We start from the raw sequence: 22,563 nt of genomic DNA, 5'->3' as shown, positions 1-22,563 counted from the left end.
CAAAGGGGGGATGATAGGGGGGTGGGGGGCATGACAGGTGCTTCCTGTATATTTCTCAATGAATGATACTATCATATGTGGCCATTTGGTATACTTGTAATTCATCACATTTATATATATAAAAATATAATTGTTATATATAACAATAATTTTATACTAACAAAATTTAAGGTTAAGTCTTCATTACATTCAAAAAATTCAATAGAAATAACTTTTTTTAATTTCAATTAATTAATTAGAAACTTTTTAACAAGGTAAATCTATTACTAAACATAACCTAAAATTTCTTTTTAGGTCCCAATAGTAATTTAGTTGGCAATACAGTGAAACCCACGTATATCGAACCCGCATAAATCGAATTTTTTTCCGGTCCCTTGAAATTCAATATACGTGGGTTTCACTGTAATTATTTTGTTGACAAATTAATTTTTTCAACTAATTTTTCTATTTTTCAGTTTGTGAATAAAAATTCTATTTTTACCCTTCTATAAGGAACTAATTAAATTTTTTTTTTTTTTGCAAAATGTCTATAAGAACACATAAAGTATTATGATGATGATTATAATAATTTAAATAAGTAGAGCAACCGGTGCAATCGTTGTGGTGGAAATATAAATTAAATTATAAAAAAAACAATAAAAGTCATAATGAATCAATAAACAATATAATGGAACTATAAATATCATTATGAAACCATAAACATCATTAGAAGATAATAATAATAATAATAATTATTATTATTATTATTATTATTATTATTATTATTATTATTATTATTACAGGGTAGTGTAAATATATACCATTTATTTGAGCAGTATATATTATCCAAGTACATGTACTAGTATAATAATAGAATAAAATGAAAGACAAAAATTTAGAAGAAAAACAGAAGAAAAAAATTTCCGATCATATTCGTATATAGCCTGTATATATAAGAATTACTAAAATGGAAAAAGTAAGTATGAAAAGAAATCATTCGAATGAAGAGTTGATTTCAGAGAAAAAAAGGTGAAATTAACTATTGTTAATGTCCATCATAAAACTTAATGGTTCAAGGAGAAAAAAAAATCAGCTTCAATATACAGCTACTGGTAAAAAAAATCAGTGAAAATACGTGATAATTTTTTTTTTGCTAAAAATTTTCTCTAATTTATATTGATATTACAGATTATTGCCATAAATTCAAAAATTTTATGTATTTATATTTATTTTAATAACTATTTATATTTAAATATATTTATTTGATTAATAATAAAATTTAGATAAATTCGAATTAGTAAAAAATAAATAATTTTAATTACTAACTCACTTTTTGCTTTTGAATCAGTTAAATTTTATTAGAATTCGATAGTAAAAAAAAAATTTCTTTTATCTATTAATTAGTTAAATTTTACTAATTCAAAAGCAAAAAGTAAGGCACCAATCCAAATTAGTTAAAGTTTTTATTAATTCAGATTTAGAGATTAGAAAATAACGATTTTAAAAATTCAAATTTTTTTTATTATGTATAAATATATAAATAACGGTTTTGTACCGCGTGCAGTTAAGGTGCACGACATATGTTTCAAAGAAACTGCATCACTACTTACTTTACAATTCATATTTGTTCTGTATATGCAAACGAAAGAGAATTTTTTTTGTCCACAATATATATCTTATATCGGAGACTTTCTCTCAAAAAGTTACGGCACGTTGTTTCAAATATTGTAAAAATATAAAAACTTTTATACTACATAAAAAAAAAACTCTAAAACTAGGGAGTTAAAAAACCTTTTATAACTCTAGGGAGTAAAAATACCGTTTGTAACCCTAAGGAGTAAAGTATTTTTTATAATTCTAGGGACCTTTTCTAACCCTAGAGAATAAAATGAATTTCTAACATTAGGCAGAAAAAAGATATTTTCTAACCCTAGGAAGTAAAATGACCTTTTTTTAACCCTAGGGAATAAAATTAACTTTTCTAACGTTAGGCAGCAAAAACATATATTTACTACCTATAGAGTCAGAAAATGCTTTTTTTCCTGCCTAAGGTTAGAAAAGGGCCATTTTACTCCCTAGGGTTATAAAAATGTAATTTTATTCACTGGGATAAGAAAAGGTTATTTACCTCCTAGGGTCAGAAAATATCTTTTTACTACCTAGGGTTAAAAACGGTCAATTTACTCCTTAGGGTAAGATATAATTTTCATAATCATAAGGAGCAGAAAAAGCCTTTAAATTTAGGGAGTAAAATTATTTGTTATAATTCTAGGGAGTAAAATGACGATTTTCAAAACTAGGGATACATTTTCTAACCCCAGGAAATAAATTACCGCTTCTATTCTTAGCAAGGAAAAAGTTATTTCCTAACCCTAGGGAGTAAAATTAACTTTTTCCTAACCTTAGGCAGAAAAAAGACATTTCCTAATTTTAGGGTGTAAAAACACGTTTTTCAAAATTAGGGAGTAAAAACATATTTTTTAACTTCCTTTTTAATTGAATATACCAATAGTAAAAAATCCAACATAAAATAAAAAAAAATTTGTTTATAACAAATAGATAATTTTTTTTTAAAATTTCCTCTTTTTTTGGTTCAATTTCTTATAAATTATCTATTAAAATTTTTTTATTTTATGAAAATTCTAAGAATCAAAACGTAATTGATTTAATTCAAAAAGTGAAAATACTCGTTTTAGAATGAAAAATTCTTGATACTTTTGCGGGAATATAAAGTCAATATAAGTATATAGATAGTATATGGAGAACGTGAAAAAGAGAGAAATTTACACTTTTTCCTTAACAAAGTTAGTTTTATGTAATCATCAACGTTTATTTAACCATTTGGTGTAAATAAATTTTGTAACTCAACACTCTGTCACTTTGAGCACTACATTTTTTGTTTTTGTTTGTTTTTTTTTTTTTTTTGCAAAATCTCAGGTATAATTAATGGATATATGTACCACATAGTAGAACAGTTTTGGTATATATTTTACCCGATAAGCACAAAACTAAGACGCACTCTCATTTCGTTTTATCTATATCACTTGGCTTTTATATAAGGACCAAGTTTTTTATTTTTTATTTTTTAATCACACATTTCTATGCACTTAGACACGATAAATCAACAAATACTCGTTTTAATATCGTTTACTAGTTTCTAAAATTATATATTACAATCTTCATTTGCTGTCATACTTTCTTTAATAATTAATGTTTCTATTACTATTATTAATTAATTACTATTATTATTGTTATTATTATTATTATTATTATTATTATTATTATTATTATTATTATTATTATTATTATTATTATTATTATTACCTATTATTATTATTATTATTATTATTATTATTATTATTATTATTTTTATTATTATTATTATTATCATTATTATTTTAATTTCTTGCCTTTTTATTTTTCTTTATAAGGTTTTTTTTTTATTAAATAAAACGAGGAAAGACTTTAATTTTTTTTGTGCCAATCTTATAAAATTTAATTTTTATACCTACTTGAAAATACTGTATTTAATAAAAGGAAGAAAAAAAATCACTGCAAAAATCAACTGTTTTTTTTTAAAGGTATAATTAAAGACTTTGTGAGGGACATGGGAAGAAATTCAGAAAAATAAAAAATGTTCTTACTGATCTCAAAAACGTGAAGAGATGCCGCACACACAATAAGAACACATACTAAGATTGCAGACCGGATATGAAGTCATCGTACCTGTAGCTATTTAATAGCTCAACGACTTCCTGTGCACAAAAATACTAATTACAGGTAGGTACAAACCTGACTTACTTTCAGGTGTAAAAATTTTATAAATTGGTTTAAATTTCATATTATTTCATTAAATATATATATAAAAAAATAATAATGATAATTTTTTTCTCTCCTAAACTTGCTTTGTTAAATAAAATAAAAAAATAAATAATAATAATAATAATAATTATTATTATTATTATTATTATTTTTATTAAAAATGTACTAATAACAATAGCGAAAGAAATACATATATTAAAGAAACATTGCATTTATGCAAATTATTATTCATTGATTCATAAGTCGCGGTTAAATTAAATAAAAAAAATGAGAAAAAAAAGTTGTTTCTTTTTCTTAAGAATATCCTTCAAATGCGTTTACTTTTACTTTATCTTCTAATTTTGGAATTACACAAGCAACTAATATTCATGCGAAGAATGTGAAAAATAATGTACTGTATAACCATTTATCAAGTTTTCGAGACAAAAATATGTCTTGGGCAAATATTTTTCTTCTTTAGGCGAAACATTGTTTAAAGCCTGTGTAAGATGAATGAGAAACGAGCAAAATTCAACGTTTACTTTAAAAAAATAAAAAGAAATAAAAAAAACGTTGAAACTTAGTTATATAGGATTTAAAATATCGTTCACGTTTATTTATAGACACTTAAATTATCTCTTTTTCACAATATATAATTTCATTTATAATTCTGACAAAAATAAGAATATTTTTATTTTTTATGATAACTAATGTTTCAATACGTAACGTATATTTAATTTTTAATTATAAATTTATAATAAAAATAGAAATATATAAATGCAGAAAATTTTCATATGCAAAAAGGTATAAATAAATAATTTTTGTAAGTTTTACATTTTTTTTTTCCTTGCAAATTGATATCCGTTCTTCCAATGGATATTATTCATATATAATATTTTAATTTTTTAAACGTCAATTAAATATTTTTTTTGCAGGTAAAGTAAATAATAATAATAAAGTAATAATAATAAATTTTTTTTTAAAACTGATGAAAAAAACTGGCCTAAAAAATTTTTTATTATTACTTTCTAAATCTGAATTAGTAAAAAAGTTTACTAATTTGAATTAATTTGAATTTTACTAATTATTGGTAACTTTAACTAACAATTAGTAAAATTTAACAAATTCTAAAGTAAAAAGTGAGTCACTACTTTAAATTAGTAAACATTTTTACTAATTCACCCAACCAAAAATTTCAGTATTATACCAGAGTTAACTACTGGCGCAGCACTGGTTCAGTATTGGCTGCCCAGGCTGGATAGTCTGTACTGAACCAGTACTGGTATTTTCATTGTATCAGTACTGGTGCAGTACCAACCTTCCAGTACTGTCAAACCAGTACTGAGCCGATATTGAGCCAGTACTGGCTCAAATAGATTTTCTTTTTGATTATAATACTAGTTTACAAGAAGTTCTAGAGTGAACCTGATAAATCTTTCTGTTTAAATATTTTGTTTATAAAAATTTTTTCACTTTGATTTTATTTTTGAAAATTAAAAGGTATTTTATTTTGCTTTTTTGTGGGTAAAATTATTTAAACAAAAAGTTTCCTGAGACTAATTCCAAAACATTTTGCAAGTGTTTTTTATTGTTTTCAGATATGCAATAAACTAAAAAAAATTTTAAACGATCAAACTAAAAATAAATAAATTTTTTCTTTAAAAAATTAATAATTTTTAAAATAAAAATTCAAAAAAATTTTCCTGTCAACACTTGTTAAATATTAAAAAACAACTTTTATTTTCTTAAAAAAGTTTTTTAAAAATTTATTTTGATGCAAATAATTAAAGTGAATAATAATATAATTAAATAGCTAATTGTATAATTATATACATTATAATTATTTTATAAACATTTTTATTTTTACTGAACTGTTTTTGTATTATTATAAAAACGTTGGTTTTATAATAAACATATTTTTATATTTATTTTTTGATTTTTTTAAATAATAATTTGCAATATATATTATACTTAATAAAAAATAAAAACTCTTGGTGTTTTCGATTTTATATATAATAAAATATTAATTAGTTAGTTGACTTATTTAATTAATATTTAATTTGTGTTGGGTTACTAAAAATTTCACACACTTTTTCCTAAAAAAAAAAGTATTACCTGGAGCAGAGATTTCACTATTGCAGTGAAACTAATCTCTGTTACAGTTAAAGCTTTCTTTTCGTATACAATAAATTACAAAACTACCAGTACTCAGCCAGTACTGAACTAGTAATGGTTACCAGTACTGGTGCCAACTCTGGCAGCCAATACTGGTAAAATGTTATCATCCCAAAGTTACGCCAACTCTGGCGCCAATACTGGGTGCCAGTACTGCGCCAACACTTGTCAGTACTGCGCCAGTACTGCGCCATTAGTAAATTTTTGATTGGGCAGATTTAGAGAGTAAAAAAGGTAACAATTGTAGAGAATGTTTCACTGAATAAAATGAGCTTTTGTTTATAAAAATTGGTTAAAAATTGCAATTTTTGTCTGATTTAAATGAAAAAAAAACTAAATGTTAAAAAAATAATTATTGACAAAATATTTTGGAAAAAAATAATTTTTTTCGAAAGGAGTAAATTTAGATCTTCTAAAATTGTTTGAAATTAATATTTATTATATTTTTGTTTGCGTTAAAAAAAATTTTTTAGTTTTGACATGTTTTTGAGGTTATGTTGACGTCACGTCATGGCAACGTGAAGGAGTAACAGAGATAGTAAATTCAAATTTGAATTTTCTCTCTCTGTTACTCCTACACGTTGCCATGACAACTCCTGCAGGCAGGCAGGCAGCTAAAAGGTGTGAGTGCGCCCTTAAAGTAGGTTAAAAATTTTTTCTGTTTAATTTCAAAAATGTTTTTTTTCCCAAATGCATATCAAAATTATTTGTATAAATTATTTTTGTATATATTAAATTATTGAACTATACTCTCTAAATTTGAATTAGTAAAAAGTGAGCTACTAATTTACATTAGTGAGAATTTTTACTAATTTGTAATAAAAATATTACTAATTGATTTAGTAGTTTCAAATTTTTTTACAAAATTTTTAGTAAAAAGTGACTAAAAATTAATGAAAATTTTTACTAATTTAAATTAGTAAGATCACTAATTCAGATTTAGAGAGCAAGAATAAATTAAAAAAATTGAATTGAATAAATTGAAAAATACGATATAATTTGAAATTCAGAATATATATGTAAATAAGAAAGCAAAGTTAAGATGAACTAGCGGATTCTAGGGAATACGGAAGATAAGTGAAACGGGATCTCTGCCTCACGAGATGAAGAAACTCGATTTAGAAATTATATCTTTAACACTAAAAGACTAGATATATTAATTACTATTTATTATTATTACTATCATTATTATTATTATCATTACTATTATATTTTCGAGTTATAATACATTATTTTTCTAAAATTTAACGCACTTTAATGTTCTCTATAACCGTGGGCTAAAAATGTTTGCAAAAAAAATTTTTACTTTTCATGAATTTGCTCGTTTCAAAAATGTAAAAATTATATGTTTCGACATATTTTGAAAGAAAAATATTATTTGAAAAATATAATATACAATTTTGCCTGTATATATTAAATAAATAAATAAATTATATATGTATATCAAGGAAATACGTTCTGTTTTTTTTTTTACTTCTATGACAAACCGGAAACGTATATAATTATTTTCCCTTGAGAATGTCGAATGACCTACAGAAATCAAAATCAATGTTACTTGCATAATTATTAATATAAAATCACAACAAGTGTGTGATTTTTCTTTGATGAATTTCAAGTGTGCTTCAAAAGCATCACTTTTATATACGCGTGCGTGGGCTCATATGTATAGGTATATATAATAAAAAAAATATTTCGAACCTGTCGCTAAGGATTGAATCTAAATATTTATTTTACATGCTTTGTAATATTATAAAAATTCTAATTCAATCAATATTTAGCTTCTGTTTTTTTTTTTTTTTTTGACATTCAACAATAACTGTTTAATGTGATTTTGGGTAATTAAATTTAATTTGAAATTTAATTTTTTGTACAGCTCAAAATTGACAATTTGGAAATTTGTCCTCTTATAGAAAAATAAAAATTGAGGCTCTAACATAACCTCAAAAATTAAAATCGATTTTTAATGCAAACAAAAATTTAATAAAAACATTTAATTTCAAACAATTTTAGAAGATTTAGTTTTACAATTTTCGGAAAAAAAATTATGTTGACTTAGAAGTCATTTTCACCGTATGGATAAATTTAATCCTCCGAGAGGTTAAAGGCAGTAGATATATTCTGCGTCTGCGCAGAATGTTTGCCTCTGCGCAGACGCAGAATATATCTACTGTCTTTAACTTCTCCTGGGATTAAATTTATCCACATGCTGAAAACAAGGTCTTAGAATAATTATTTTGTTAAAAATAATTATTTTTCTTTCTACTTTTTTCTTTCAGCTTAGAAAAAAATCGCAATTTTCATTCAATACATTTTATTAAATAAATATTGCAATTTTTTTCTAATTCAGAGTGTCTACTAAAAATCTGAATTAAAATTCCAGGACTTTTCAGGACAAATTTCTTATTTTTCCAGGACATTAAATTGGATGACTTTAAATAATAAAAAAAATTTTAGTTTAACTATTGTTTTCAGAAATTATTAAAAAATTAATTAATTATTTAAATAAATTTTCATTTTACTTATTTAATGAATTTTTTTTTACTTGATTGACAAATTTAGAAATTTTTGAAAATTTAAAAGTAAAATATAAAAAATTCAAGGACAAAAATTAAAATTCCAGGACTTTCAAGGACATTCCAGGACATTTTTTCAAATTCCAGGACATTTCCAGGACTTCCAGGACTAGTAGACACCCTGTAATTGTAAGCTGAAAGAAAAATTTTAAAATATATTTTAAAAAATATTTAAAAAAAAATTTTTATTTGCATTAAAAACCATTTTTCAGTTTTCAAGTTATTTTAGGGCAAAAGGCCTTCACGTAGAATCGCCCTTTGGTAAAATGTTTTTTTTTTCACAATAAAAAATGTGTTTAAAAAACAAAGAGAATATTATTGTCGCGATAAAAATAGAGTATGAATAAAAAATTAAAAAACGAGAACTACAAGAAGGAAAGAGAAAAAAAAGAAGACTAAATCTGTCACCTTCTGAAAATGGAATGAGAGACAATAATAATAATAATACAAGAGACAGGTGAGGTTTTTGATTCCGTATGACTCTTGACTATATCTATAATTCAAACAATGATGTCACCCATAGGTAACGTCACTTTATATCTTGAGAATGGCAAGAATCGTGCATATATATAAAATCATCTAAATACATTATTGTTGTATATATATATACATATACACAACATATATAAGAAAAAAGGGGGGCAGTCCAAGTCCAAATGGCGCTTTTGATTCTTCTGAATAATTACGTGGGAGTTACGGATAAATGTTATTGCGAAGTTCGAATGAGCATTCTGACCAAATGATAAAAAAGGGTCGTTCCTACGCATTTTGCATTAAAAAAACAGATATACTATATATTCTAGAATGTGAACGATTTTTTAAGTGGGATACGATGAGACCCATTTTTTTTTTACTTTCTCATCATATTTTTAGGACAATAGTGTTTATATTCTGAAAAAGAATAACAAAATATACCATGAGAAAAAAAAAATTGTTTTTTTTCCCTCATTTATTATTATTGAGATTATTAATTTTTATTTCGTCAAAAATTCCAAAAAAAGTATCTTTAAAGTTGTGAATAATTTTGTAATTTTAGAAAAAAATTGGAATTGTTTGAATTTAATATAATCGAACCCAAGTCGAAATTTTTCCCTCTTTTCACCCTCGATTTTCTCAGCCTCTTTTCAGCCTGAAATCATGCGCTTATTTCCAAATCTGCATGTTTAGAGGTTGAAAAGAGGTCTTAGAATTTTTTCTTAATTTGAATTTTTCCAAGTTTTATTCCTCCTAAAAGTTTTATAAAGAAGAGAATAAGAAATAAGAAAAAAATCCAATTTTTACATTTTTTTAAGAGGATATGAAAGTGTTGGAGAGAATAAAAGGAGATTTTTAGAGAACTTATAGAGAGTCTAAATTTCGACTTGGGAATTGTTATAATTAATAGAAGTAACAAATCTGGTTTGTTGTGACAACAAATTTTTTGTTCTCTTAAAAAAATTAATTTGTTTGTGATAACAAATTTTTTATTTCGTCAATAAATTTTTTGTTCTCTCAACAATTTTATTGTTATTACAATAATTTCGAATAGTTACATCCAAAGAAATATTTTATTTACATTCATATGAGACAAATAAAATTTATTTGAATTAAATAAAAAGTTTAAATTAGGACAAATAAAATTTTATTTAGTGCAAATAATATTTTTATTTAAACAAAATAAAATTTAATTTAAACAAATAAATATTTATTTTGTCCTTAGACAAATACCAATGTTATTTCTCTGAGTGTAGAGGAACAAAAAATTTGTTGTAACAACAATACAAATTTTTTGTTTTAATAGTAACAATCCAATTATTGTCAATGTTACAATTCATTTTTCTTTTAATTAATAATTAAATTAAGTAAGTTATTATTAATAATAATAGTAATAATAATAGTAAAAATAATTGTTATAAAAGAAATATTATTAAGTAATAATAATAATAATAATAATAATAATAATAATAATAATAATAATAATAATAATAATTTTTCGTTTATTTGAACGTTCAAAATATTTTTTCCGTTTCTCTAAAAAGAAAATCAAAAATATTTACTTAAAACTTTTATCGTACAAATTTTTTTTTTTTTTTTTTTTTGCAACTCACGAAGTGCGTTCACCCAAAGCAAAAGTCTATTCAAGTCATTCACCAATCGATAGGCAATAACCAAGTTAGCACATGTCAGAGTGGATTATATGGAATCTAATACTAAAAGTGAAATATGATCTAGGAGTAGAAAAAGGACACTTGAGAATTGCAGAGAAAATTATAAATATTATTTATATAAATAAATAAACAATCAAATTTTTTCTATTAATTTTGAATAATTTTTTTTTTCTAAAATGTTCTAAAAATAAATTCTATTTTGTTATATATTCATTATTTCATGTTTTATTCAATATTATTATTATTATTATTAATTAATTAATTGATAAACACATTTTTCAATAATCCAATTAATAAATATTAATTTCTAATTATTGTAATTAATAATTATAATTATCATCAATTAAAAACAAAAACTTTCTCTAAATTCAAAGTGCAGGACTTTTAACACTTATATATATATTTATCCAGAAAAGAAAAACATTTGTTGAGTTACTTTTGTATGTTAATTAGAAAAGTCACACAATAGACAAGAAGATATATAATTATACTATTTCAATGAGAATGAACTTTGTCAGTTAGATTATCGCATTTGACACATTTCCTTCGAAAAGATAAATTTTTATTATTATTATTATTATTATTATTATTATTATTATTATTATTATTATTATTATTTACTAAAATTGTTTAATAACAGTTTTCATTTTTTTATTCAAGTGAAAATAAATTTTTTTTTTTTAACTCCTTCCCAATATATCAAATGACATTTTTATACTCAAGAATTGCTGTTTTTTTTTTTTTTTTCATTAAAGGTTGCCAAGATCGTAAAAATTTCCACTTATAATGTTCGTAAAATTTATTATATACTTCTTTTGAAATTCAAGAATACAAAAGAATTAATGTGGCTATAAATTAAAAATGAAATAATTAAAATGACAGCAAAACGAATTTTACCGATTTTCAAGCAGCGAGTTTTTAATTAAAATGAATTTATGTTTTGTAAAGAAACGAAATCTTTCAATTTATTATGAAATTTCTGTTTAACTGAATTATTATTATTATTATTATTATTATTATTATTATTATTATTATTATTATTATTATTATTAAGCCGAATAATTATTAATTATTTAGCCGAATTTTTGAGAAAGGAAAAATTTATATTTTACTGATATTTTCAACTGAACGAAATTTTTGATTTAGGAAATTTTTATGCCAAATGAAAATCCAAAAGTATCTAAACTTTAGTATAATATTTGGTGTAATAGAAATTTTTCTTAAATGGAATTCAATAAAAAAATGTCAAATTTAATTTTTATAATAAATTGCGTTAAATAAAAATTCGGTGAAATGAAAATTTCGCTTAAAAAAATTCGGCTTAATGGAAAGTCTGTTAAATTGAAAATTTTGCTAAATAGAGAAATAAAAAGAAAAACAGAATTAAAAATTGAAAAATAATATTTTTACCTACTCTCTAAATCTGAATTAGTAAAAATATTTACTAATTTGAATTAGTGACGCACTTTTTGCTTCTGAATTAGTAAAATTTTACTAATTTTTAGTTAAAGTTACCAATAATTAGTAAAATTCAAATTAATTCAAACTAGTCACTAATTCAAATTAGTAAACATTTTTACTAATTCAGATTTAGAGAGTAAAAATGAAAAAATAAAGTAAAAAGATAAAGAAAAAAAAATGGATCAGTTTCGATATTTTTTAAATTAATTTTAATTAAATTTAAAATAAAAAATTCTATTTGAGATCGGAACAAAAATAAATAATTTGAGATTGATCATTTATCGATAAACATATAGAAATGAATAGATCGTACAACGAACCACCCACTGCTGCAAAATATTGTCGCCCACGAGAAAAAAAATTTCAAGTTCGATCGAGATCTCATTAAAAATCATTATTTGGTGATTGAAAATATGGGAAATCAATGTTTTCGACATCAATCATATATGCTTACGCGAAAGAGCATTTATACAAAATATATTATACACAATTGTTTCTCATGAATTATTTAATATCTATATGGAAAATTTATATATATTTATATATATATATATATATATATATATATATATATATATATATATATATATATATATATATATATATATATATTTTAAATTCGCTAAAAGATCTATAAGCAATTTTAAAAAAATTATTACATACCAAATTGCAATGTTTTAAATTGTCATGAATATTAAATCAACTAACTCAAAATTCAACCGAATGTTCATTTAACAAAATTTACGTAAATAAATTTTATAATAATTTATGTAAATTTTTATTTTTAAAAATAAATAAATAAATAAAGTAAACAAATTTTTTTTAATATTATAGTTTTTCATTAAATAGTCAACAATTTTTGAATTAAGCGCCATTATCTATGTTTTTGTGTTAAACGGATGGTACTTGTACCTATCAATTCACAAGATTCCTAACCTAAAAAAAAGCGATAAGCAATTTTTGTTTTGAATTCTCTCCCAATAGTATGGTTAAAATTATTTTAAAAGAAATTAAAACAATTAAAAAGACGAATTTGTGAGGCAAATTTTTGTTAACGTTATAAACAAATTTTTATATACATATTGTTGGATTCCAAATAATAAATTCACAGATTTTTATTTAAAACTTTCTTTAATAATTTGGGAGTCCTTCTCCGAAAGCAGTCACGACTAAATCTGGCTTTTGAAGATTACATGTTGCTTATATATTAACGAAGAAGAAAGAAAAGATAAAAATATGACTAAGTTCTAGTCCTTACAAAGTTCAATATACATAGATAAAAATATGACTAAGTCCTAGTCCTGTAGATAGATCATGATGACTCAATACTTATAAACTTTGTCTTTTTAGAAAGTAAAAAAATAGAAATGAATTTGATTGTGAGAAAGACTCCTATAAAGTTAATATTACAATTTAAAAATACATAGATATATAACATCTCCCTCTTTTAGATTGAAGACGCAAGTGTTCAAATCTCTAGTAAAAAATATTTATTATTTATTTATTATTATTATATATATATTTTTTTTTTATTATTATTATTATTTTTTTTTTATTTTATTTATATTATAGGCATTACAAAAATTACAAGTTGAAATTATATTGGTGTAGTGCTTCTACGAGATTTTATTTTTGATGTAGATGGTGAGTGTAGAATTGGAATTGATGTAAAATCATCGATTTCTTCTGCTATGCTCCTCCTTCCGGCTTGCTCGATGTCCTCGCAGGAATTTCTTTTTGAATACACTACAACCTCCTTTGTGTGGAGATTAGAGTCAAAATTACAGTTGACAAAATTCTTTATGGTAGGTGGCAAAATTTGTCCCGTTGCTGGGTCTGCAGTGAAACAACACCATTTTTTAATCCAACGGAGACATCCGCACCATCGGCAACAGTTACTGATTATAAATAGCAAAATGATTGATCCAATCATTGCTAAAACAATTGTATACCATTTGGTATGGGTAACAATGAATGGTTCATTTATATGTTTATTGATAATTTCGTCAAGTTCATTTAATTTTTTATTTGAATATGTGAGGTCTGAGAGATCGATGTTAGTTAGATGTATTGGTTTCAAAGGAATCGATTCTATATGTTTAATATCTACATTTCTGATACAACAATCATCTTGAATTATGGTGATATTTGGTATGTGAAAAGTTATGTTTGTATCAGCGAAGTTAGTCGTTTCTAATGCGTAACGATTGGTATAACCCTTGCAGTGATCTTGTAACTTAAGTAGACCTGTCTGATAAAGGATGACGTCAGTTATTTCTTCTTTTGAGTTGCTACAGATGATTGTAAGTGTTGTTGGCCTCTGGAGTACGTAGAACCATTGATTATATCCTGCGTATTTCCAAGTTTCGATGATAGCCTTTGTAGTTTTAATTTGGCAATCGTCGGGTAGTTGATTAGTATGGGGTAGCAGCAGTCTGACTTCGCACTCAGGTTGATCTGTTACTTGTGTGACGTGTGCGTCGAAACAAACGTACTTTCCCTTTAAATACTCGATACAATCCGACAATTTTTCCAAGGAAAGGAATTGGAGTTTTGATTGGGATAATAAGAGATGTTGATATTTAGGAACAATGTAGGAAAATATTGAAGAATTTGAGTGTTGAATTGGAAGTGGGATTAAATGATAAAGATCAAAATACATTTTTGATATCAGTGGAACTTGTATACTAAAAATAGTTATTTTACTAGTGTGGAATACATCTACTTTCAATAATTTATATAACATAGGAAAATGTTTTTCATCTGGAGTAATTAATAATTCGTATTCTCCATGATATTTATTTAATTCTTCTAATAAGACATTAGGGGTGATTATTAATGGAGATAAAATATTATATTTGGCTAAATTTATCGCATCTATATATTCACTATAATCTCTGGAAATTTTATTTGATAATTCCAGTATTGTTGATGTTTGAAATGTGATTAATGTCTCTAATTGTAAAACTGATGTTTCGATATTAGTATTGGACATGAAATTATTAATCTTTTCTGAATTAGAATTTAATATTTCTTCTTGACTTTTTAAAGAGTATAAGGAATTATTAAAATTTTTGATAGTATTAGAAACAACTTGTATTTGAGATTTCAGAAGAGTTTTTACTTGGATATTATCATTTATTAATTTATGAATATTTTCGGAATAATATTCTGCATCATCGGCATCGGGTATACCGAATAACCAATTGACTGCATAAGAAACACCGTTCATTAAACCACGACGTTGACGTATTGATAATTGAGTAGTCAATTGCTGAAGAATCTCATTTTTTCTATTTATTTCATTTATTAACTCGAATATTAACCGTACAGCTCTTTCACAATGAAAACTAACATGTCCTCGCGCATAAGGCGCATCTGATAATTTTTTACAAAGATATTGACTTTGAATTGCATTATTAACCACTATTATGCGAGCATCATTTAGATGTGTAAAATTAATGTGGGCTAAGAGTGTTAGTTTAGAATTTGATATCTTGGCTATTCCCTTTTTATCATAAAGAATTCCGCTTGTATGATTTAATGGTGTGTTTGTGTAGGGTAAACTAAGGATGAGTTTTGGAAGTAGAAGGGAAAGAAAGATTGTCAATTTCATCTGGAAAATAATGTTGTAAAAGGTTAGTATGGTATGTAATTTCTCTTTTTCCTATTTGTACGCCTACAGTTTGATTATCATAAACTTTTGTTACTTTATAGGGTCCTTTTACTCGAGGGGTTAATTTTTTACTCAGTCCAATTGTACTTTGTTTATTTAAAACACAAACGAGATCATTAACATCGAAAGTTTTGGGATTACTTTTCTTGTCGTAATTATTCTTGCTATTTGTTTTTGATTTTATTATATTTTCTCTAGCAATTTTAAATGAAACATTTAGCTTGTTTTTTAAAGCGCGAACATAATCATCATAAGAGTAATGAAATTTAGGCTCTTGTGTGATTGATGAAGGCAAGTACGCTTTTGATCCGAAAAGAAGTTCGTATGGCGTGAAATTAGTAGATTTGTGAGTTGACGTATTGTAGCTAAACATAGCAAATGGTAAGTACTCGTCCCAGTCTGTTTGGTCGTGTTTGACATAATCTTTTAAAGTGAGATGGGATCGTTCTAGTGCACCATTTGTTTGCGGGTGATAAGGTGTTGTCAACAAGTGTTTTGAGTAGGTTTTGAATGGTTCACTTAATTTTGATTTTGGTTTAGACTTTTATTTATTTATTTATATGATTTTTGACTTAGAAATTTTATTGTGCAACTTTGATTTTTGAGCCACATTTAGATTTAGAATTTTGTTTTAAATTTAGGAATTAAATCTTTTAATTTAGACCTATTTATATATAACAAAATTGTTTTTATTCAGAATTTTGATTTAAAATTATCGATTTAAGATTTTGATTTAGAGTTCTGAATTTAAAATTATGATTTTTTGATTTTCTAATTCAACATTTTGTGTCAGAATTCTTGATTTAGGATTTTGATTTTAGAATTTGCGATTTAAGATTTTTGATTTAGAATTCTTGACTTAGAGTTGTGATTTAAGATTTTCTGATTTAAGATTTTCTGATTTAAGATTTTCTGACTTAAGATTTTCTGACTTAAGATTTTCTGACTTGAGATTTCATGATTTAAGATTTTCTGACTTAAGATTTTCTGATTTAAGATTTTCTGACTTAAGATTTTCTGATTTAAGATTTTCTGACTTAAGATTTTCTGACTTGAGATTTTATGATTTAAGATTTTCTGATTTAAGTTTTTCTGACTTAAGATTATCTGATTTAAGATTTTCTGACTTAAGATGTTCTAATTTAAGATTTTCTGATTTAAGATTTTCTGACTTAAGATTTTCTGATTTAAGATTTTCTGACTTAAGATTTTCTGATTTGAGATTTTATGATTTAAGATTTTCTGATTTAAGTTTTTCTGACTTAAGATTATCTGATTTAAGATTTTCTGACTTAAGATGTTCTAATTTAAGATTTTCTGATTTAAGATTTTCTTACTTAAGATTTTCTGATTTAAGATTTTCTGACTTAAGATTTTCTGACTTAAGATTTTCTGACTTGAGATTTTATGATTTAAGATTTTCTGATTTAAGTTTTTCTGACTTAAAATTTTCTGACTTAAGATTTTCTGATTTAAGATTTTCTGACTTAAGATTTTCTGATTTAAGATTTTCTGACTTAAGATTTTCTGACTTGAGATTTTATGATTTAAGATTTTCTGATTTAAGTTTTTCTGACTTAAGATTATCTGATTTAAGATTTTCTGACTTAAGATGTTCTAATTTAAGATTTTCTGATTTAAGATTTTCTTACTTAAGATTTTCTGATTTAAGATTTTCTGACTTAAGATTTTCTGACTTGAGATTTTATGATTTAAGATTTTCTGATCTAAGATTTTCTGATCTAAGATTTTCTGACTTAAGATGTTCTAATTTAAGATTTTCTGATTTAAGATTTCGATTTTAGATTTTTGATTTGATTTTTAAATTTTAATTTTGGATCTTAGAAGATCCAAAGATTTTTTTGATTTGAATTTTAAATTTTAAGTTCATCGGCCTTGAAATTAATTCGTATAGGATTACAGTTGATAACGTATTGATATTTGTTTAACTGAAATCGCCATCTGACGATTTTTGAAAATTGATTTTTACCATTAAAGGGCCATTGAATTGGCCTGTGGTCAGTGTAAATCGTGAAGAGTTTACCGTGGAGATAAGGTCGAAAATTTCTAATGGTACAGATAACGGCTAAAAGTTCTTTCTCCATTGTTGAGTATTTTTGTTCTGCTTTATTCAATTTTCTTGAATAGTAAGTGATGGGTAGGTGATTAGAATCTTTTAATTGAAATAAGACACCTACAATAAAATGTTCTGAAAGGTATGGATATATTGCATGACCTGAATTTTCGCATGTTTGAATAAATTCGCGTTTATTGAGCTGAAGTTGTGATTGCTTAACGCAAAGTCTTTGAAAGACATTTGCTAATTTGTTTTCGTGATTTTCGAAAGATGATCCATGTATAACAATGTCATCGAGATAAACGAACCATTGATTTTTATTCAAACTTAGAAAAACAGAATTCATGTGTCTTTGAAAATACGCAGGTGCATTTTCAATGTGAGATGTCGAGAACGCGTCACCGATTATCTTATTTAGATTTCGATAGTCAATTACTATGCGTCGTTTACGCTTACAAAAAGCATTTAACTTGTTTGGAACTACCCAGAGTAGACTTGACCACGGATTCATAGAAGGACTTACGATATCTTGTTTGAGCATTTTATCTATTTGCCTACAAGCCTGAGCTTTATTTGTTTCGAGTTGGAAAAGAGGTATTGGTGATGGAAACGCCTTAATTGAGATCGTGTATTTGTCATAATCAATTTGACTTTTTTGGTTGTGGAAGAAATCGTGACCTAATAAACCGTCGAATGGAATATTTGTTAAATTATTTATTAGGTGGAATTTTGAATGAATAGAATTTTTGTAACATTGCAATTGAATTTCGATTTCGCCTAGAGTTTGAAGAGGCGAGGAAGGAGAGATACCATTTAAGATAATAGATTTAGGATTTATTATGTCATAAATTTTAAGACTCGTGTTCTTTATTAATGAAATAGAAGCACCGGTATCAATTATAAATTTTAGAGTTTTGTCACAAGAATTAGCAGAAGGTGATTTTAATAACACGTATGTTAAATCGTTAGTGTCAAGTAAAATGTTTGATCGTAAAAACGTATTGAATGTTTGACCGATTTGGTCAGAATTTGAAGTTGAAGGAATTGTAACGTCATTGTTACAAAGATTTTCATTGTTGGTGTTAATTTGAGAAGCTTGTTGAAAATTAACGCTTTGATTTGAGGGGCGATTATCTGAGTTTAAATTTTTATCGCGATTTTGATTTACCCATTGTCTTTTTCTACATTGTTCAATAAGATGACCAGGCCTTTTACAATATCTACATGATATATTAGATTTATTCGAATTAGATTGAGATGTATTTTGATTTGTTTCGTTATTAGAGAAATTTAAATGATTTATAGATTTGTTTTGAGAAGATTTATAATTTTTATTTTTATGATAGCAATCTTTAGCTAAATGGTTAGTTTTATGACAAATGTGACATTTTTGAGAAGAAAAATTGATTTTCATGCCTAGAGCTTTTTCTTCTGCTGTAGCAGCAGTGAGAGCGCTGTTTAAAGTTTTAAATTCGCGATATCTTAACATTTGAGAGATTTGTGGATGTGTATGATAAATAAAACGATTCAAAGTCATGTCGTTAATCATAGCAATTCTACCTTTTAAAATATCTTTATTAGTTTCAGTGGTATGAATTACGGCTAAGATTCTTGATGAGAGATCTTCTAATTTTTGATAATAAAAAGATACACTTTCATTTGGTCTTTGTTTAATATTATTGAGTTCTTCAAGCAATTGATCTAATGATCTTTTGTCTTGATACAAATTGAGTAACAATTCTGAAATCTCCTCCCAAGTGGTGAGATTACAGTGAATATCTATTTGCTCTCGGGCTTTACCGATTATTTTACTTTTTACATATAATAAAAGGGGTGTTTTTTGATTTTCCTTAGCTATTTCGAACACTGAATCTACTTGTTTAACAAAGCTTCTAATTTTGAATCTATCTCCGTCAAAATTGTCAGGTAGTAATTTAGTAAGAAATTCGAGTGATACTGAATTAATTACAGCACTTTGATCTGGATCAGGCATTTTTCTTTTCTTTTAGGAATTTGAAGGAATGAATTTGAAAGAATTGAGAAAAAGTCGGAATGCAATCGAATATTAAAAGTGTCAGTACTTACGTTGAAGATTCTCTGGTGATGGAGTTGCTAATTCCAAGATGTCAACCTGAGAATGTTGTTTCTGTTGTTGGAGTTGCTAATTCCAAGATGTCAACTTGATAATGTTGTCCCTGTTGTTGGAGTTGCTAATTCCAAGATGTCAACCTGGGAAATGTCGTCCCTTCTGTTGGAGTTGCTAGTTCCAATACGGCAGTCGGAAGTTCACTTTTTTTTGTTGCTGACTCGTTCGTGGACCGAATTTTAACAATTAAAATTGTCACTCGTTTTTAGGATGGAGTTGCTAGTTCCAAGAATCACTAATATAGAGTATCGGACCAATCCGTATCCTCGTCGCCAAAAATTATGTTGGATTCCAAATAATAAATTCACAGATTTTTATTTAAAACTTTCTTTAATAATTTGGGAGTCCTTCTCCGAAAGCAGTCACGACTAAATCTGGCTTTTGAAGATTACATGTTGCTTATATATTAACGAAGAAGAAAGAAAAGATAAAAATATGACTAAGTTCTAGTCCTTACAAAGTTCAATATACATAGATAAAAATATGACTAAGTCCTAGTCCTGTAGATAGATCATGATGACTCAATACTTATAAACTTTGTTTTTTTTTTAGAAAGTAAAAAAATAGAAATGAATTTGATTGTGAGAAAGACTCCTATAAAGTTAATATTACAATTTAAAAATACATAGATATATAACAATATATTTGAGGCGAAATTTCTCAAGTGATCCAAATAAAAAAGAAAATTTCTCCGATCGGGCTGCAATTTGCACAAAATTGAATACTATTTGTTTGTAAAATTTTTCATTTTTTATTAACAATAATTAATTTTGAAAACGGAAAAAAAAATTTTTTATATTTATTTTAAGGGGTAAAAAAAAAGAAAAACAATAGTACTTTATAAAAAAAAATTCATTTTAATTTTCAAAAAAAGGGTTAAATTTACAAAGCTTAAGTACGCAACGTTTATGAAAAACGATTTTTACAGAAATCATTTTTTAAAATGAAAAATTCTATAATTTTTCGCCTAAAATATATTTCTTGTAGTATTCATTAATCAAAAACATTAGAAAAAAACACTTTTTAGGCAAAAAATTAAAGAATTTTTCATCTTAAAAAATTATTTCTTTAAAAATTTTTTATCATAAACGTGGCGTAATTCAGCTTCGTTTAAATTTTGAATTTGTTGATCTTTTGATAATTTTTGTCCCATATATGTATATATATATATATAGATAAAATTATACTATAGTAGATTCGAGAGAGATAATCAATGGGATATATTTATTATTTTTGTGACAAATCTTACGAAAGTTCAAGAGTAATTTCACGAATACGGATTGTGGGACCATTGCGACATTTTTATTCATTAGGATTGCACGTCTTGCGTGGGTATTTACTAGTTACTGACGTTGCTGTTTGCTACCTTGACCGACAAAGGAAATCCACATCACACATCGTTATATGTATATCTGTATATATATATATATAAATAATCGGCAAAACGATTCTCGCGCACAAAACATTATACATTCTGCGATCGGAATTTATTAAAAAAGTTATCTCTATTTTTTTTCAGTCATCAGAATTTCGGCATAATATACTATTATATGTTCTGAATCACGCTGTCTTCATTTTCAATTTACTCACGCAATTTACTATCTGCTTTCAACTGATCAAGAATGACAACTTCATTTTAAAACAACTTTTCATGTTTATGTATATAAATACATGGAAAGAAAATAAATTTATTTTCAAAAAAGTATTTCATATTTTAGAAAAATATTTTCAAGTGGAAAATATGCTTAAAAAAAAAAAATAATAAAAATAATAATTTTCATGTAAGAAATTTTAAAGCATAGAAAAACTTTTATAAACTTAATAAAGGAATTTAATAAAATTTAGTATTATTTAGTAATTAATTAAATACGCACTTTATCAAATTTTAGTATAATAAAATTTGTTATTTATGTACTTTCTTTCCATTTATTTTATTTTCAATTCCTTTTTAAACACAAATAATAAATAAATATAATAAAAAACAAATAATAGTTATTTTTTAAACTTCCCGGTTTACTTTAAATAAATAAATAAATAAAATAAATAGTACTTATTTGTCATTTTTAAAAACACTTATGTTCATCGAATAGTTTGATAGAAAAAAAAAAAAAAATGAAAAAAATTATGAAAGATAGTATCAAGCAGTAATAAAAAAAAAATGTTAAAAAAAAATTACAAAAATGTAAAAAAAAATGGTTTCCAATTTGACAGGAAATGTCCCATATATTGAAAAGTGTAATAAAAATTTATCAAAATTAATTTTTAATTTCAAAATCAAAATTCAATTATAAAAAAATTTATAATTTGAATTCTAAAAGAAATTACAAAATATTTTTAAAATAATTTTTTATAAACACTATACGAAATATTATAAATAATAATTGCCCAACAAAAAGTAAATAAAGGTATTAATAATAATAATATTAATTATAAAAATTAAAAATAATACAATTTTTAAAAAAATTATTATTATAAAAATAAAAAAATAATATAATTGTAAATAATAATAATAATAATAATAATAATAA

At 24.7% G+C, this 22,563-nt stretch overlaps 2 protein-coding genes across 37 annotated transcripts in view; both read right to left on the bottom strand.

Moving 5' to 3' along the window:
* LOC127283940 (microtubule-actin cross-linking factor 1) overlaps nucleotides 1–22,563 on the bottom strand; it is a 298,405-nt gene that overhangs the window by 104,182 nt on the left and 171,660 nt on the right. The gene's annotated exons all lie outside the window — the stretch shown is intronic.
* LOC127283943 (uncharacterized) lies at nucleotides 13,249–20,565 on the bottom strand. Its single transcript, XM_051309131.1, has 2 exons — nucleotides 19,975–20,565; nucleotides 13,249–15,752 (listed from the first exon to the last, which is right to left on the bottom strand). Exon 2 carries the CDS (start codon nucleotides 15,750–15,752, stop codon nucleotides 13,734–13,736), a length of 2,019 nt encoding a protein of 672 aa, XP_051165088.1. The 5' UTR covers nucleotides 19,975–20,565; the 3' UTR covers nucleotides 13,249–13,733.

The sequence above is a fragment of the Leptopilina boulardi genome, unplaced genomic scaffold, assembly GCF_019393585.1.
Source record: "Leptopilina boulardi isolate dan_hultmark-lab unplaced genomic scaffold, ZJU_Lbou_2.1 LbouV2_316, whole genome shotgun sequence".
Lineage (NCBI taxonomy): Eukaryota > Metazoa > Arthropoda > Insecta > Hymenoptera > Figitidae > Leptopilina > Leptopilina boulardi.
The sequence above is the reverse complement of the archived record's forward strand: the minus strand, read 5'-3'. Positions and strand labels throughout refer to the sequence as shown.